The sequence below is a fragment of the Monodon monoceros genome, unplaced genomic scaffold (genome assembly GCF_005190385.1).
Source record: "Monodon monoceros isolate NGI ecotype Baffin Bay Population unplaced genomic scaffold, NGI_Narwhal_1 Super_Scaffold_8, whole genome shotgun sequence".
Taxonomy (NCBI): Eukaryota; Metazoa; Chordata; class Mammalia; order Artiodactyla; family Monodontidae; genus Monodon; species Monodon monoceros.
The window spans coordinates 69,693,049-69,712,419 of NW_021703785.1; the positions used below are offsets into that span (position 1 = coordinate 69,693,049).

At 50.3% G+C, this 19,371-nt stretch overlaps 1 protein-coding gene across 1 annotated transcript in view; it reads left to right on the top strand.

Moving 5' to 3' along the window:
* The window catches only part of FLT1 (fms related tyrosine kinase 1), a 169,606-nt gene that overhangs the window by 139,133 nt on the left and 11,102 nt on the right, over positions 1 to 19,371 (top strand). The window contains exons 18-25 of the mRNA XM_029210240.1: positions 2,989 to 3,093; positions 6,456 to 6,569; positions 7,949 to 8,037; positions 11,856 to 12,012; positions 12,445 to 12,542; positions 13,275 to 13,397; positions 15,362 to 15,473; positions 16,978 to 17,077. Coding sequence (XP_029066073.1) covers positions 2,989 to 3,093; positions 6,456 to 6,569; positions 7,949 to 8,037; positions 11,856 to 12,012; positions 12,445 to 12,542; positions 13,275 to 13,397; positions 15,362 to 15,473; positions 16,978 to 17,077 — 898 coding nt within the window. The remainder of the gene's footprint in view (positions 1 to 2,988; positions 3,094 to 6,455; positions 6,570 to 7,948; positions 8,038 to 11,855; positions 12,013 to 12,444; positions 12,543 to 13,274; positions 13,398 to 15,361; positions 15,474 to 16,977; positions 17,078 to 19,371) is intronic.

Sequence of the window (19,371 nt, forward strand, 5' to 3'; positions counted from 1 at the left end):
CTGTGCGTCCGGAGCCTGTGCTCCGCAACGGGAGAGGCCACAACAGTGAGAGGCCCGCGTACCGCAAAAAAAAAAAAAACAACATGACAGAAAATAATCTGAAGTAACGTCTGGCAACTGAAAGTAACCAAAATTATGTCTGGATGGATGCAGAGGAAAAGCTGGCTTGATGGGCAGTTACAGTGGGTTAGAAATGTAGAGAAATACACAGACCAAACGGCTTCTGATTTCAGCTGAGTGTACTCTGGGTTACGACTCGCAGCCCTGGTGACAGAAGTCAGAACTGATAGCACCCGATAGACAGAGTGAGAGTTTGGGTCAAAGGTGTTGCTACCATTGAAATTCCTGAAACCCAGAACGGAAAAAAAGCCTGTTTTGTTAGAGATGCCTCACTCAACCTGGGCGAGAATTCCACTTCTGTGCATTTATCACAGAAGTTGGGATAATGCCTGACAGTGCATCTTCCCATTGGAAAGTAAAGTCAGGATTACCTAACATGGGAAAGCACACGTGGAGTGCGGAGTGTGGCAAGTGGATGGTGCTGCCTAGTGTAAGATGAGCCCTGGATGCCCAAGAGGGTCTCAGCCCCGGGCTGCCCTGCACTCTCCCCACCGTGTCCCAGGGACCCTGGCCAGTCACTCTCGGAGGAGATTCCGATGTCCTCTCGTGGTGTGACCGCGACCTAGCACTTTTCCAAGTCAGTGGCATTTAGGTGACACCAAGGAGGATTTTAAGGGAAAAGAAGGATCAGGCAAGATGGAGTCCGGTGTGACGGGGCTCCCCTGACCCTGGAACTGCAGATCTGCCAAAGGATCGCAACTGTGCCAGATGATTAAAGAGCCCGTGATAGCTTCAGGCCGTGCTCGAGGCGGCAGTCAGCTTCCAAGAGAATAAATGAAAAGACAGGGAAGTCTAGTGAGTACGAGCGCCTTCTCACTGGTCAAAGCAAACTCCCCAAACACTTGTCAAAATAAAGTGTTTTGTGTGATGGCTAAGAAGGGAATGCATGGGGGCTGAAGCTGTGGAAAGGAAAAGGATGTTGCCTGCCCCAAGTGAGCAGGGGTCTGTGGACCCTGTGGAGAGCTGTCCCAACACAGAGATGCTCTTCATCTGTCTCAGACTCAGGACACTTCATATTAGATGGTAGAAAGCAGTGCAGAAGAAAAGGTGTTCTTTTACCCTACAAAAGCAAGGGATAAGCCTCTAACCAAAGTGCGCCTATGTTTACAATCTGGAGAAGGTATCTGCCAGTCTTCTTTCCATACGTGATTTCGGGGTTCACCGGAGGCTCTTTTATTTAAACGAGAACTCCCGACTTTGCTACTTCTTGGATGCTTTTATCTGAAGAAGGGAGCAGAGACTCTATCCGTGCCCATGGAGCATGCTCTGGGAGGATGACCTGATCAGCCACGACAGGTGCACATTTGACCAGGGGAAGCGTGTCGTTTCACCAGTGTCTCCTCCTAACGCAGAGCGTGTCCCCGTGAGACACCGCTGATGTCACTGGGGACGGAGCTCTTTCCACCTCCTCACTGGACGTGACCTCGGGTGGGTGGCGGGCGGGAGTTGCACATAGAAGTACAAAGCTTCTAATAGGATAAGGAAGCAGGAAAGCTTCATTACCAATTTTCTAGGAATCTTAAAACACAAACAACAAATTGTGTCCTTTGGGGGAAGGGACTGGCGTACGAAGAAGATAGGAAAGAAGGAGGGAAGGAAAGTCAGCTCACTGGAGGCACATCATCAGAACAGTCTCAGCGCGAGGACTTGGTTGGAACTGGAGGCTGTGTGTGGAAGTAACACTCCCCCTACCAGGACTTACTTTTGACCAGAGGCATTCTGTTGGCTTTCCAACACCCCCCCCCCCCACCTGCCGCCAGAAGAACCAAAAAAAAAGGCGACTTCTCAGGCTCACCCTTTCTTCTGCCATATCATGCTTGAGTGCACAGTTCCTCTAGGTCGTACTCAGCAACCTGTTTCCTGGTGGAGCAGAAGGAAGCCCTGATAGAAAAGGTGGCAGAGGTGTTCTGGGGGCAGGGGTGGTCCCTCCTCATCTCTGTGCACCGTTCAGGTGTGCAACTCACGGGGGCCCCTCTGGCTACCCAGGACTGCATGAGACTTGCTGTCAGCATCTCACAAATTCCCAGATGCGACTCTTCATTCTGCACTAATACACCGGGGACCCAGGTGCACCAGGCACCAGGCCAAGTTCTGGGAAGATTCAGACATGGTCATTGCCCCTTTGAGTGAAGTTTGTCTCATTCAAGGGTGAGGAAAAAAAAAAAAAAAAAGTGTTTAACAGTCATTACGACATAACGTACCGGGTACCGTGAATGAGACCTCACTTTGTCACTGCATCTGGCAACCACCTCTCTGTGGCTGAAACAAATTACTAGGCCCATGTTTGGAACCATGAAGATTTATAATCATCATGTAAAGACACGTTAGAAATACTGGGAATATCTTGCCTGGCGAGGAGGTCTGAGAAACGACTTCATTATTTTTTGGTAGCTCTGAAGCATCATTATAACAGCAGTAACCCCCCCTTCTCAATTTCCTCCCTTTGCTGAAAACAGATCAGAAGAAGTAAGCTTAAGTGGCAAGAAAAGGGGCTTAGGTTAAACATAGGGAAATTTTTGTGGTAGTGACGTTAGTAAACAATGGAAAAGACCACTCAGGATGTGGTAGCCTCTCCCCACAAGAAGGACTCTGTAAAAGAGGAAACTGGCCATCCACCTGCACCAGATGCCTTCTAGGGGCCTAGCCTAGCTGTGAAGGATGAGGGCAGCGCAGAAGCACAATAAAGAGTTGAAAGGAAGATACCCCAGAAATGTGTCCTGACCCTTTTGGGGTCAGTTCATTGGAGATTCCATTCAGAGCTACATGCCACACATACACACACAGGGAAAAGGCCCTTTCTTCCTGAAAAAAGACTTAAGCTCACCCTGCTGGCTGGGCAAGCAAACCGACGTCTTCTTTTCATTGTAGGCAAATCACTTGGAAGAGGGGCTTTTGGAAAAGTGGTCCAAGCGTCTGCATTCGGCATTAAGAAATCACCCGCCTGCCGGACGGTGGCCGTCAAGATGCTGAAAGGTACGGATGGTGTAAGTTTGGCTTTCAGCTCACCCACTGCGTTCCCTAAATGCCGGCCCAAGTTGGGTGTGGCCTAGGAACAGACAGAAGCCATTTCTGCTCTGGCCACAAAACTTGCTTCTGCTGGAAGCCCCTTGACCTCCGGGGCTTTAGATGAGGCCAGCAGGAGCTCAGAATAAACCTTGGAAAGGAAACAGTTCAGCGTTATCCATGGGGAAAATGATTTCCGTCTCCTCAGAGATCTTTCTCCTACCACATCTCAGATTTTTCTAGAGTACCAGGGACTCAAGCCCACAGGAACCACAGGTACAAAATTTGGGAATGATCCATTTATGGCATCATGATGGCAACTTAGCTGTACGTCATAAATCTCAAAGGCTTAGCTGGGGCTGAACCTCACTATAAAGTAAGAATATAAAGCTAGAACAGTTGAATTGATCAGAACTTCAAGCTATTTTATAGCATCAGGTCCCACCCATTAAACATTTCCTCTTTAGAGATAAAAACAAAACAAACCCGAAAACAACAACCTATCTTCCTATGTTGAAGATACTATCACCCCGTGAGGCACTGGGAGGTAGAGACGAAGCACACGGTGACTTATGACCCGCCCCCTAAGACAGAGTGAAAATGAAACGTCACTGAAAGTCACGTCAACCAAACATCTCCAAGACTCATAGGTCCTTTAAAGCATAGAAAATACTTCACTGTGATGAAATTGTCATGTTACTTCAATGCGTTTTAAGCTTCCCAAACCAAAAAGAAACAGGACTGAAAACCCAAAGGGCAATTTTCAGCTTTCCAAAGTCTCTAAGATATTGCCAGGGGATTTTGAGGCATAGAAGGCTATGCGCCCAGCCAAGCAGGTAGCTGGCAAAGGTTCCAGCAGAAAGGCCCGTGGGCTGAGGGAGACTTCAAAGCCTTCGTTTTCATCCAGCAGTGACACCATGATTGTAAAAAGTCCCATGTAATAATATTTTTCCACTTCAAAAGGCTGTTGAGTGAAGGCTCTGATAAAACTCTGCAACGAACCTGACAGTTCTACCCTGAAAGTAGCCAGGGAAAGAGCTTTGCATCCACAAAGCAGGCCTTGTTCAAGGTGAACTACCCAGATGATGGTGGACATCTCTGTGAGAATACCTGTAGTCCAGCACCCCCCATACCCCACTCCCACCCAGATTCTAAAGAGAAGAGGCATCAACGTGTCTTCCATGTGAGAAAGCACCAGACTAGGTACTTTACTTTAGTAGCTTGAACCACATGAAGTTGCCACTTTTCTTATTTTTCTCTCTACAGCCTTTGTGAGGTAGATATTATTATCCCAACTTGCAGATGAAGAAACATGGCCCAGAAAGGTTAAACAGCCTCTGCAAGGCCACACAGCTCAGCAGTGCAAAACTAAGGGTTTGGGTGCCAGGCTCTCCCCACCCACACACACACACCTCAGTGCTACAGAAGGGCTGCAGAGGCACAGCCTCCTAGAAATGATCCATTGCTCCAAAATCCTGAAAGTGGTCCTGGCCTGGGTTCTGGAGGCAAGCTAGTATATCCAGCCTTGAGATAAGTTGAAACTAAATCTGGAAGCATCTGTTTTCCTCAGCTAGTTTTGTCTCCCTGCTTACTACGACACACCATCTCTAGGAGAGGCAAGTCGGCTGCCCGTGCTTGTCTACTGTGGCTAAAGGGGCATCAACGCGTGGAGGGATGAATTTGAGGGGGACATTCTGACTGGCAATTTTATTTTTTTAACGGGCCAGAGAATGTGTTCTATGCAATACAGAAATAGGGTGTGTAGTATCTGTATAAATGCTTATCTTTTTTTTTTTTTTAAGCCATCAGCCTTGATTGAAAAAGACTGCCAAGTCACCCACTATGTAACATTCCTAAAAAACTATTTTCATTCAAGCTTTCTTGTTTAAACTGGTTGGCCATCTGTTTCTAGGAGAAACTGGAAAGGCAGAATGTCAAACAAAGGCCATGAGTCAGAAGCTCTTTCAAAGTGCCCTTGAGCAAAACCTTTAACCTTTTTGGGCCTTAAGCCCATGTCTGAAATGAGAAGAGTAATCATGCTGTTTATTTGTCTAACAAATATTTGTTGAGCATCTACTGTGAGCCAGTCCCAATCCCACTGGGAGGCTTCTAGAGTTTATCTGGTTATTATTAAAAAATGATTTGTGCTTATGAAATACCACGTTGGTATCTACCACAATGTGAAATGCACATCCTTCACATGCACAGATGCAATGTGAAATGCACGACCCATTTCCAGGACTGTCCTGCAGAAATACTTGCACATGGGTACAAAGATCACAGGCTGTTTATTCCAGCATATTTGTAATGGCAAAAAACAAAAACAAAACACAACTGTAGACAGTCTAAATGTCAGGAATGCCATTAATCAATTTAAAAGAATGGGGAAAGTCTATGACATTTAAAAGGGGGGAAAAGCAAATTATATATATCAAATTTGCTTTTATATTTTTATATATGATTCCATTTATGTAAACGAAAAAGACCTTTGATTGGGTACATATATTTATAAATGCATAGAAAAAGCTCTGAAACTCCAAATGATGAACAGTGGTTACTGCTAAAAAGGTGAGTTGGGGTGGCTTTCACTTTTCACTCTATAAACATCATATTGTTGAAATATGTTTACAGCAAGCTTATATGACTTTTTTTTTTTACTTGTAAACATAATTAAAAATTTTTAAATGCCTTAGAAGTTAACCAATAAGAACAAACAGACAAGACAAACTTAATTGGCTTTAGACTCTGCTAATTCTTAGATTGACACTGTTTATCTCTGAGAATGAAGTTGAATTCAGATGCTTATGGATCCTCATGACTTGAGATAACCCTGCAGACTCCGGAGAGGAAAAGGTTTTAGAGAGAAAATAACACATGGCAAAGATGTTTACAGAAGTGGCCATTCTGCCCTTGCAGGCCCCTTTGTAACTTCTCAAAGCAGGGGAAGTGAGAAAAAGAGGTGAGGTGTGGGATCATCCCCCGCCTGGAAAGTTCTCGCTGGGCCTGGTTCTGACGCAAGGAAGCCTTTGGAAGGCGCTCTCCCCAGGTGCCCAGCTCCGAGTCAGCGTGTTACGGAACAGGACGAGGTCCGCCAAGGGAAACGTCCAGTGACTAACCCCACCACCACTCTGCGCCTCACTGTAACCAAGACCCTGCTGGCTCAAGAGGGTGGGAGGAATGAATACAGGCTGGAGGCTGGCCCTTCTGCAGACTGTGGGGAAGCCAGTGCAGTAAGGGCTGAGCACTGCCAAACACAGAGGGCAGGAGGGCCACGCCAGAGGAAAGAGCCCCATTGTCCCGTTGCCTTGATTCTCCCCTTGATCCTCACACAGAGGGGGCCACGGCCAGTGAGTACAAGGCTCTGATGACCGAGCTCAAGATCTTGACCCACATCGGCCACCACCTGAATGTCGTCAACCTGCTGGGAGCCTGCACCAAGCAAGGAGGTAAAGGGGAAGGGAGGGCCTGCCCCTGTCCCAGTTCACACGGCCTGGGCGAGCTCCCTGTCCCGCAGCCCTTCACCCCCACCTCCTGGCACATGGCCTGGTAATAGTCCAGAGGAAGCAGCCTGTCCGTTGATGGAAGGTGCTCCCATCCTGGAAGTGCCTTCCCTGGATACTTAGCTTAAAGGTTCTGAACAGAAGGACTCCCTTTGAGACCTCCTTCCGCAGGCTCGAGGTCAAGTGCAGGGCGTTTTTCCCAGGATGACTTGGGAGGAGTATGACCGGAGCCAAGGTAAATGCACAGAAGGTTAGCATCCCTTGAAGCTTCATCCAGAGGAAGGAATCACTCCTGGCAGGATCCCAGGAAGAGGTGGGGTGGGGACACGGCCTTCGGACAGGCCGTACCCACAGGGCCAAGTGCAGGGACAGGGTGTATTATGACTGAGGACTCGCACACCTTTCCATCCTCCCCTAGGGTGCCTTTAGTACTCCCAGCATGCCCCAGGACAGGGCCCACGTGCAGAAGCCTCTCTGGGGCCACTTCCGCTTTGACCCAGAACCGGAAGTTGTTCTTCCCCTGTGGGCCTAGAGCCCAGCGGGTGAGCGGTGGGGATGGCGCCTTCGGGGAGCCCAGGGGACCTGCAGTGTCCAACCCTCTTTCCTCTTTTGACTAGGGGTCGCCAAACGATGGCCGGTCAGCCTGGGAGCTTACTTTGACCGTTTTTAGTAGTTGTGGGGGGGGGGGGAATATTTTGTGACATGGGAAAACGCTATGCAACTCAAATTTGTGCGTTCCTAAAGTTGGATTGGAGCGCGGTCACTCATTTGGTTGTACTGTCGTCTACAGGTGCTTTCCGGTTACAAAGGCAGAGAGCTGAGTAGTTGTGTGGCCTACAAGCCTAAAACAGTTACCGTCTCTGTCTCTTTCTTTATGAGTTTGCCGATCCCTGCTTTTAGACCTTACAAGCCCTGGGGCAACCTCCGTGCAGACACCCCCAGGTGGCCATGCAGCTGTGGGGGTCAGGCCAGACAGGACCTGGGAGGGAGGGGCTGGTGTGTGACTGGCAGTTACAGGTAGAGCTCTGACCTTGGCCCTTCCCCTCCCCTCCCCACAGTTCTTTCTCTCCTATTCTTTTTTTTTCTGCTTCTTCCCCAGTCCGACCCCCCACCAATTGTCTCCTTTTCCTTTTGTATTTTTTTTTAAACCCCTTCTCTGGTCCAGTTGGAAAAACAAAAACAAAAAAACTCTCCCACCCCCAAGTTGCATCCCCCAGACCCCACTAATATAAAGACAAGTTGGTTTGAGGTTTCTCAGGCCCACTGATGGCTGGCAGATGGCTGGCTGGCTTGGTGTGGCTGAGCATGTGTCGTTTTGGCTGCAGGGCCTCTGATGGTGATTGTGGAATACTGCAAACACGGAAATCTCTCCAACTATCTCAAGAGCAAACGGGCCTTATTCCTTCTCAACAAGGTAAGGAACTTAGGGGTTGGAGGTTTTTCAAGACAGCAGTGAGTTTCCGTTTAGGCTGTAGCAGCATAAAGCAAGAGAAACTATTTTTCCATTGCCAACTAAAGAATGTCACTAGCCATCCATCCAGCTCTGCAAGGACTGAGTCATGAGCCACTGCAGTCGCTGACCTTTAACACACCCTGAAAGGAGTTCAGGGGCGGAGATCAGGAATGAGGCGCTCTGTGCTCTGAGAAAACTAGCAGAACAGGCCTTCAGATCGTTACATATTTTCAGGAGAAAATTTGTGTGTGTGTGTGTGTGTGTGTGTGTGGAACCTGGATTCTTGCATCTTCTCATACTTAGAAAAGCCCCGAAACCATTAACTAAGATGTCTGTTCTGCGTAACTAGTGGCAGCCTTCTGCCAAGATGTGTGCTTGGTTGCACGTCCCCTTTTCACCAACATCACGTATATGCTGACCTCGCCCCCTACCTCTTCAGAGCAGTTTCTCAGAGCTCTCTGAGAGGCTGCTCCCGGGCTACAGTCCTCAGAAAGACACTGAATAAACCCAACTCACAGCTTTTACGTTGTGCATTTTTTTTCAGTCTACACCATTAATGACTGAGCTTAAAACACAATCTCTGCTTTTTTCCTTTAAAAAATTATTTTTCTTTCCACGCTAATATATCACACTCTTTTTGGGGTGAGCACAGAGAATATTCGAGCCCACTGTATGCAGTGATAATTAGAGATTAAAATTCACTAGCCATCTACCTAAATATCAAAGCATCTTGATAAGTGTCTCTCTCTCTGTCTCTTTCTCTCTCCATAGATACTCAGACATGCACAAATCACTTAGTCACTCATTTCTTAAAAGATGATGGCAAGCATAATTGTTTCCACTGATTAGATTAGAGAAATTAAGGACTCAGTCAACTGACTTTAGAGTCAACAATAGAACAACAGTGATGGGGCCAGAGAAATCATCTTCTTCCCTCCCTACTGCCTTTTCTCCCACTTCCCCACACCTTCACCACCCATGTCACCCCATACACATACTGAACCGGCCTTACCCACTAAAATAAAGCTATGTAATAAAAGGAACACAAGGGTCCAAGTCCTGAACGCAAACAGAGTTTAAAAGGGATTACTGAGTGAAGGAGAGTTTAATAAGCCTTGGCCAACGTGACCTATTTCACCAATGGTGTGCCCTTCTCTGGACTAGAGAAGCCCACGAGACGATGACTTGACATTATTCACCTGTAATTAGCAGTGTAGTTGATGAATCCACGTGGCATGGTGGTTTAGGCGCTCAGACTCCAGGATCAGACTTCCTGGGTTTAAATCCTATCTCTGCCACTCAAGAAATCTGGGACCTTGGGCAAGTTACTCAGTCTCTCTAAGTTTCAGTTTCCTCATTTATTACGTGGAGATAATAATAGAACCCAGCTGCCGGAATTGTTGAATCAAATTCCGTTCATCACTCCATAAATGTTAATTACCATCATCATTATCATTGATCCACCGAGATAGAAGGACCGGGTGAGTCTAACTTAATGCCACTGACCTATAGGATCTGTATGACGGATAAGGTACACGACACCCAAGAATGATGCCCATCTCTGTCATGCGAGTGAGATTCTCATGGGGCACACAAAGAAGACCCACCGGACAGCTGGCCCATTCTCTCAGCCTTTGATCCAACCAGAGACATAGGTTTTCTACCAGACTGGCAACATATACGCAAGAACATACTTTCCCAATTTTAAACCATGCCCTCTAATAATGAGACCCTTGAAGCTGAAAGGGAACTTTGTGACCAGCTAGCCTACACGCTCACATTACAGATGTGCCCAGAAAAGTCAAGTGACTGGCCTTAAGGACACACAAGGCAAGAGGTGAAGTCGAGGAGAAAACCCAGCTCTCCTGACTTCCCCCCGCCTTCAATGCTCTTTCCATGCACTGCACTAGGCAAAGAGGGGAAAAAAACATAAGAAAAAGTGGAGCCTGGTGCCCTGGGCTGAGAGCAGTACAAATACTCCTCAGTCCTGAAATCCTGGGCTGGCTTCAGGAAGAACTAATCCAGCAAGAATACCCCAGGGACCCGGGCAGGATGGAGCGTTTGGGTTCCTGCGTCCTTTGTTTGAAGAGATTGCTTCCTTCTCTGGCTATATTTAATGATTCACCTCCCTCTTGTTGGAGCTTAGTGTTTTCGTGGAAAACACACGGCTGTATTTCATATTTGGAACCTAAAGGAAAAACCAAATGGCTTAACAGAAATGGGATATTTCATTTTCCAAGTAAGTTCACTAGGATCTTTACATATTATATGTAATGAATTCACTGTATCCTGTCAGAGTCCCAAAAGTTCAGTAAATCAACATTTACCAGAAATGGTTACCAATAAGCAAAACTAAATATACCGTTGATTGGGAGTCAGGAAGGGGTGAAGGAGTCTTGAGTTACGGTCCTTGGAGTCACGCCAAAGACTCGAGCCCTTTTCACCCCAGCATCTTTGCCAGCCCCCTTCCGCTGCTGCCTTCTGTCCTGGGAAGGGTCTTGTGGAAAATACAATTTCTGTCCCCCAACTGAGCAGAATCAAGTCTAACTGCCTCGGGGACACGTAATAACCAAGAGTTACGATCTCCATCTCCACTCGGGTAGGTCACCTGGACGGCAGTCGGGGTTCCCTCTGAGGCCTGACTCCCCTTCGGCACAGGAGGGGCTCTTGTCGGGGGGCAGGAGCCGGGGACCCTCCACGCTTCCAGGGTTTGTCAGGCTGAAGCAGCCTCCTCTGTCCTCTCCTTGCTCCCACGGCGCCCTCTAGTGGAGGGACCATTCCCACTTTGTGACACTTCCAGGAAAAGCCAAGGAAGGATGGGGAGCCTGGTGAATCTCAGCCCTGCCCCAAAGGGCGGATGGATCGGGGGACACCACTGAACCCCAGTCCCTCTCCGACCCTGTCTGGCATTGCCATCTAGCAGGACTGAGCTAGGTACTCGGTCGAGTCATGAAGCCACTGGGAGTCCTGTTTCTAGTGTCACAGTGATTAGGTGAATTACGAAAAGGTGATAAAAATCTTTTCTGGTTCCACCCTGAATCAACAACTCCTTCCCCGTGAGTCAAAACGTAGTAAGATGATAGAGCTCTTCCGATGAGAAAAAGGAAACCCAGAAAAGCAAGGTGCTTTGTTCAAGATCACATGGTCAATGAAAGAACCAGATACACACCAGGGCTTAGAGGCCCAGTCCAGGGTGAAAGGCCTTTTCTACCTTCGTTAGCATCAAACTCTATCTTTGTTCTGAATGCAGGGGAGACAAGGAAACGTTCCTGCTCCCTCCTTCTCCAAGGAAACCAGAGAAATTGGTAACTGCAGCCTTCTCTTATTACTCCTCCCAGGGATTACAAAGGCCCCGAGTTGACTGGGGATCCTTTTCTGTCATTCCGTATCATCTTTCACAAGATGGCGCAAGGCATGGAAAAGCGCTCAAGGGCATAGATTGGAGTTGGCCGAACCTGGGTTCAAGCTTTGCCGTTTACTAGCTGCATGTGACTTTCATTACCTGACTTCTCTGAACATATTCCCTCGTGTATTACAAGCAAGAACTACTTCATAAAATTGTTGGAAAGATTAAAAGAGAAAATGTCCCAAAGACTCTTAGTGTACTGGCTCACACCGAGTAAGCTCTCAGTTAATAGCAGCTGCGAAGCCAGGCTACTCATTTACTATCCATTTTGTCGGACGACATTCTCCTAGTGCAGGCGAGTGCCAGCTTGAGGGACTGGTCTCCCCGTTACTGTTCTGTCCCTTTCATCTGTGTCTTTCTTGGTCTGTTAAAGGATGCAGCCTTACACGTGGAGCCTAAGAAAGAGAAAATGGAGCCAGACCTGGAGCAGGGCGAGAAACAAAGACTAGATAGTGTTACCAGCAGCGAGAGCTTCGCAAGCTCCGGGTTTCAGGAGGATAAAAGTCTGAGTGATGCCGAGGAAGAGGAGGGTAGGTATTAATTCCTTCCTGTCCTACAGTCTGGGATATTTTTACAGCATACCGTGCATCTCTGAAATATTTTTCTTATTTATCACCCTAATAAACACCCGTGGGAGACTCGAAGCGTAATGTCCTGGGGAGATAAGATTTGAATTTAGATTATTTACAGAGTTACTAATTTTGACAGGGAACTGTACAATTGTCTCCCCTCCGGCCTTTCTGTCTTAATGGATCATCCCCTGCCCCCCATGCTTGGGCAAAATGGGCTAGAGGCCTGGAAAAATCTCGGATATTCATGTTGAAACTCAAAAATGCTCTCGAAAATGAACTCTGATCTACTTGTTGGTTTGTTTCGTGTTTTGCTAACATTGTTCCAATAAACTGGGATTTGGTGGCATAACAAGAGCCATTACAAACAGTTACGGTTTTAATGCTTTCCAGATTCTGACGATTTCTACAAGCAGCCCATCACTATGGAAGATCTGATTTCTTACAGTTTTCAAGTGGCCAGAGGCATGGAGTTTTTGTCTTCCAGAAAGGTCAGCCTCACTCTTTACTGTTTTGCTTCTTCACCAGGCCTCGTCGTGTGGATGTTCACATGGGCAAACACACACCTGTGCTATAAATCCACTTTTCCTCGTATTTGCTTGTACGTGTGTCCTTAAATGTAGAGTGAACTTCACAACACGCGACCTAATTCATCCTGATATGAGTGAGGAAGTCTGAGAACGGTGACTCTTGGGTACCAGCAGGTAGAACTTAATTCCAGGGGAAAAGCTCGCTGGGTTTCAGACTAGATGAACCTGGCACCTGTGCTCCACAACGTCCTCTGGCGTGTTTTCAGAGCTGGCCAGACTCTCAGAGTACACGACTCCATGGGAGGGCATCTATTAACACATCCCAGTGGGGTCCCCCCAGGAAACTCCAGCTAGATCGTGATCTGATCTCAGCAGCTCAGGATAAGAGGTTTTGGGGAAGTTGTGCTCCCTGGGAGAACCCGACGGCCAGCTCTGTTTCCCCGATGCTGTCCTGCAACACAGTAGCAAAGGGGATTCGGGGCCTTTCTTGACCTGGGCGCCTCCGGGGGTCTGTATTGGTAGAGAAGTGCTTCACGTTTGGGGCGACGCCACATGCATCGGGAGCCGCTCCCTTCATGTAAAGGAAGCGTGCGAAATGGATCCCCGAGTTCAGAAGGAAAACACTGAGAAGGCGCAGGAAATCAGCCAATGAGATCGAGGACATGCACTGATCATGCCACTGTTTTATTCTAGTGCATTCATCGGGACCTGGCAGCACGAAATATACTGCTGTCTGAGAACAACGTGGTGAAGATTTGTGATTTTGGCCTTGCCCGGGATATTTATAAGAACCCCGATTACGTGAGAAAAGGAGATGTAAGTCAGTTGGACGGTTCTTGGGCTCATTTAGGCCCTATCATTTCCAAACCACAGACCAAAGCCCTCGGCAGAGGTCGCTGAAAACCAGCACACGCTTTCTGTGGAGGCGAACGGTCCGCGTGCACCGTGGACCCGAGAGCCCTCGCACGGGGCTCCGGGAGGCCACGGTCCCCTCCTCCTGTCCTTCCCCTGTCCCTGCTCGGCTCCTGTCCTTTGGGCCCCGGAGCGCTGTTCAGTGGGCCCTGCGGGGACCACAGCGTCCCCTCCCCTTTGCCCCCTGGGGGAGTTCCCTGGGCCGCTGGAAAGAACAGCCTGGACTCTTCCCCTCAAATAAACCCGGGTGATGGATTCAGCAGGTGTACACATCTCAGGAAGGGCGGGGGCAGGCGTCAGGATGACCTTGCCGGGGAGGAAATCGCGTCCCTCCCGGGTTTGCCTTCAGACCCAGCATCGCTGCCAGCTCACACGGGCCTCTCCTCCCCGCCTGTTTCTGAACATAGTGTTATTTTTGCTTTTGCGGGTGACCTCCTGTGCCCCCTCTTCTCTGGCCTTTACCCTGAAGCCTTAATTAAGTCTGTGTCTGGGCTCTGATGACTACTCCACAGTCGCGGTTCTCAAACTTGAGCGAGCACACACATCACCTGGAGAGCCTGTTCAACTGAAAGTCTTGGGTGGAGCCTGAGAATGTGCCTCAGCTGGTCCCAGGACTATACTTTGAGAACCACTTCTCCACAGTTTTTTTTCCTTTTTTCTTTTTTTTTTCTGGCCGCACTGTGAGGCATGTGGGATCTTAGTTCCCTGGCCAGGGATCGAACCTTCACCCCCTGCACTGGAAGCACAGTGTCTTAACTGCTGGACCACCATGGAAGTCCCCCGCTGTTTCTTTCATTTATTTATTTATTTTTTGGCTGCGTTGGGTCTTTATTGCTGCACGCGGACTTTCTCTAGCTGCGACGAGCAGGGGCTGCTCTTCGTTGCAGTACATGGGCTTCTCATTGCGGTGGCTTCTCTTGTTGCAGAGCACTGGCTCTAGGCACGCACATGGGGTCAGTAGTTGTGGCTCGCGGGCTCTAGAGCGCAGGCTCAGTAGTTGTGGCGCATGGGCTTAGCTGCTTCATGGCATGTGGGATCTTCCCGGACCAGGGCTCAAACCCATGTCCCCTGCATTGGCAGGCGGATTCTTAACCACTGTGCCACCAGGGAAGCCCAGCCCCACTGTTTCTTTTTATAAAAGGAAAACAACAAGCTTTCCTTGAGAGCCCCGATTTGCAAAGATGGCATCTACCCATGTGTCAGTCTGTGCTTCTTTTGTGTCCATCCGTGTCTCTTTCAGCCTCCCCCTGGTCCTCCCCCCTCTTTTTCTCTTTGTCTCTCCACTATCCCAGGCTCCCTGTCAATCCCCATCCCTCTGAAGTGGCCGGGCCTAACTCACTGGAGTTCCTGCTTGAAAACCAGCCACATGGCGTCCTGAATACTGTCCATCAACTATCAACTTGCTTCTTTCTGGTGCCTTTGCCAACTCCCCCCATTCAATGACTTTTTAAATCCCTTTTTTTTTTTTTTTTTTTTTAATAGGAATGCCTTTCGAAATCCTTAAGAAAAATTCCAGGAAATTATCGAGTTTCAGGATGCCTTCTACTTCAGATCACTCTTTCCCAGGTCTCTGTAGAGTGTGAGCTCTTGTGGGGAGAAGGATTTCTTACAGAGTCAGGACATGCTGTGCTCGTAGGAAGGGCTCACTGAACAACTGTTGCCATCACAGGAATTGGTGTAGCACACAACTCTCCCTCTTTCAGCGTAACACTGCATGTTATGAGTTTCCTCCATGCTGGGAAACCATTGCTGCTCTAGGAAATGACTTATAGGCCAAATGTTATCTGGGAGGTGACCCCGTGGGCACATGGGTTGAATGTGCTTTGTTGTCACGTTCTCCTGCTCAAGGCCCCCTTGCCCTTTTCTAGACTCGACTTCCTCTGAAGTGGATGGCTCCCGAATCCATCTTTGACAAAAGCTACAGCACCAAGAGCGACGTGTGGTCTTACGGAGTACTGCTGTGGGAAATCTTCTCCTTAGGTAAACCTGGGGGCAGGATGAGAGCAGACAGGCCAGAACCGAACGCCCGCCCCTCTGCCGAGTGTCCGCGGGCAGATCAGCATCTAACACCCACGTAGGCTCAGGCGAGTGGCGTGTGCACGTGCGCCTGCACCGCAAAGATGTTCGTAGGGCCGTGAACGAGGTCTGACCAGAGTAAGATCCGCAGTCAGGCTTGTCTTCAGCCAGTCTGGCTACTCCTTCCCTGTCCTCGGCCCCCTTTTTCTAATTCCTCAAACACCCATTCCTCTTCCCTCCCCGCGTCCCCCCCTCCCCGCAGAATTTCCCAGGAAAGACCCAACAAACACAGCTCAACCCGTGCCTCTGATGTCGGCACAGCCAGCCCCAGACGCTGGTTTATGCAGAGTGAGCGGCAGGAACGCTGGTTGTATTCACCCTGCTTCCACCAGCACCCACTGCGGTGGCTGGAAGCCTCGTCAGGGCGCCCAAGCACACAGATGCGCCCGGAGCCCCAATCTGCTCGCAGACATGCACCGATGCTCCGAGGCCTCCCAAACGCTGGGTCTAGCCAAGAGTCTTTCGGACTTTGCCAGAAACTTGCCTTGCAGAGCAAATAAAAAGTCACCCAGTAACATCCCTGGTTTCCTGTAATGTGTGAAAAACATTCCCCTGCTTTCGATGACAGGCACCTGCTGCTTCCAGTCTTTGAAAGCAGCTTGGCGGCCACAGTGGCCCCGCGGTGACGCAGGGCCAGTGCTGCACGCCACCCAGCTGCTTCCTCCTGACGGCAGTCACTCGAAAGTGCAGACAAACAAATGCTGAGACACACTAGGTTCGAGGTCTGGAACAGGGCAGATCGGGAGGGCCTGCTACCCTCGAGCCCTACCTCAGCCACCAGTCCCTCTAAGAGGGACCTTTACCTGCGACCCTGCCCAGAAAAACTGGCAAAAGGCAAAGTCCAGGCTCCTCTGGGCCCCCTGCAAGCCCCGCCCCCACAGCAGCCAGCCCAGTCCTGCAGCTCCTGGCCCCCTTCCCTCGGGCCCCTCACGGCAACCGGTCCCCCAGTGCTGTGCGAACCTTACACGAGAGTAGTGAGTTAAAGTCGTTCTCAGTGAGCTGGGAGTGAGCCACCAGTGACCGCCTCCCGAGTCTACTGGCTTTTTAAAAAGCAGCTCATTAACTCAAGGAAGGAGTCTCTAAATGCTGGGCTTTCTCTAGGGTTCCTTGTAGGGAGAGGGGAGGGACCCCTCAGGTGCCACCCTTCCTCCTGACCCAACAGACCAGAGCAGCCACGGGAACGGCCTGCGGGCATCTGACATCCAGCACCAGGGCGCCAAGCAGCCAAGCCTGTCGCCAGCAAGGATCCGCTGAGCTGCCCTGGGGCTTGCGCTGTGCGCTGAGGTCCGTTCCCATCACCAGGAGTTCACTACCCAGCCCTCACCTGGAAGGGAGGAAAGAGACACGGAATTGCCCCCCGGGGCGTTTTGTGCCCTGAGGCCATAACGTGCCCTGTGTTCCGGTACAGGTGGGTCCCCGTACCCGGGCGTGCAGATGGACGAGGACTTCTGCAGCCGCCTGAAGGACGGCATGAGGATGCGGGCCCCGGAGTACGCCACGCCCGAAATGTGAGCCCCCGTCACCTCCAGCCCTTGGCTCCCCATCCCCGCACCGCCGGCCAGGCCGCCTCAGGAAGGGGACGTGCTGCTGACGTCCAGAGCCCCTGTCCTGGGAGATGCAGGGGGCTCTCCTTACTCCAGGGTCGCCCCTGCCTAGCCCCCTGGGGCCCAGCCGTGCCGGGAGCACGTTCCAGAAGCGAGGCGTCACGTCCTGGACCCGTCCCTACCTAGGGCTTCTCTCCACCCCCAACGTAGCTGCGAGCCGAGGTTAGGAACACAGCTTCTAGCTAGGAGCCCGGGCACAACTGAACAGCCCGCCCGGGAAGTGGAGACCAGACCCCGTGCCCGCTCACAAAGTGGGCCCACGGGCTCCGCAGCTGACCGGCCCTCCAGCCACACCCGCGACCATGGGGGGCTGGCTGGAGTGTAGGGGGAGATGTGGAGGAGAGGAACGGGGGTCCGGACTGGGTAGGAACCCTGCTCCCCGGAGGCCCGCGTGGGCAACGAGGCACCTTCAGCCTGTGCGGAGCGGGGGGCTGGGGCTGCTGCTGGCGGTGGCCCCTCCGCTTGGCCCCGTGGCTCTAGGAGGACGGGAGGACCAGGGTGAGGGCTGTCCACCTTGGACAAGTGCTTGCTCGCCCCTCTCAGACTCTGTCTTCCTGACGCTCTGCGGGTGTTTTGCCCTGAGGCCTGGGCAGGAAGGTGATGACCCCGGCAGTTCTCTCAGGCTGCTAGACAAGGACTCGCCACCGCCCCCCCCGGCCCCCCGCCCATGCTCGCGGCGGTACCACCTTTCCCGAACAGACAGGGGGCCCTCCCCCTCCCACCCACACAACTTGGGGCTGTGAGGAGCCCCTCGATGGCCTTTGGGAGGAGTCGGAGGGAACGAAGAAAGTGTGCGCTTGGCCAAAGTGCCCTCTCTTTCCTCCACGGCCCAGAGACAAGCTAGGTCAGACCCGGGACCATGAGGACGGGGGACTCGGGCCACGGAGGCGGGGCTGGGGAGCGGCCTGAGTGCAGAGGGGAGAAGGGACCCGGCCTTCTCGGTCGTACGTGGTGTCCTTGCCAGCAAAGCACAAGGCCCTTCTGAGAGCTGGGGACGCGGCTAGATTAGCCCCAGGCCTGCGCTGGACTGGAGAGAGATTTTAAAGGCAGGAGAGTTCTCAATTGCTCACTGCTTTTACGTGGTGGACAGGGGCAGACACCAGGAGGTCTGGTTTAAAATGAGATGACTTTGCACTTTACAGTTTTCTAAGCGAAGATCCCAGCCCGCTTGAGGGGCAGGCAGACGGGAATTTTCACCTGAATTGGATGAGTGACGAAACTAAGCCTCTGAGAAGTCTCGTGATTTGCCGGCTAAGTAGAGAGGAGACAGATTTAAAGGCGGTCCTCTGGACTGAGCTCCCTAGATCACAGGACGGTTAAATTAGGAATATACCCCATGTTCCTTAGAAGAAATGTCTAATATGTCCACTCATGCTTTGAATTAAATATTTCCTTTGACTTTTCATATAATCTGAAAATCACAAAAGCAAGTTCCCAGTGACTAACAGTAATAATGATTGCGGTCATTAACAACAGCATTTATTCGTTACTTAGTCCTTATTAAGCATCAGGCACTGTCTTAGGCACTTTAACATATTAACTTACCTCATTCTCATAACAACCCGATAAAGCGGCTGCTGTCATTATCTCCACCTTACAGATGAGACGACCAAGGCACAGGACGCCTAGGCGATTTGCCACTTTGCCAATTAGTTAAGCAAACCGAGCCCCCAGCACCACGCTACACACCTGCAGGGTGTGTTTCCAATTCTTACCCAGGTTCTGGTCCAAAACAACTCACATCAACTTTGGGCCCAAAACTCACTTGGACTTTATCAAACCTTCAAGTCTTTATATAAGGTAGCACTTGTACCCCAGTCCACAGAAAGAAGGATGGTCCCTCAATTCTAGGGATTTTATTTTAGAAACTATAAAAAGAAAGAAGCAGCTTTGTGAATCGTTTGTTGAGAAGTCCAGAATTCAAACCTTCAGCGTTTGAAAGCTGTTGGAGTCATTTCCCTCCTGTTTGTTCCAACAGCGGGAAGGCCCTGGTGAGGATGAAGGGCAGCTCTCAGAACTAGGGTTCTATGACCTGAACTTGGTCTAAATTGGCATGCCCTTGGGAGCTTGGGTGATAGCTTGGAAAGGAAGCTTTTCTCACCGTCCCGTCACCCCTGGCTTGTTTTCTAGAAGGGCCATGGGGTTGGGTGCAACTGGTGTCTCTTTTCTTTATTAAACCTGTTTACTTAGTGATGTAA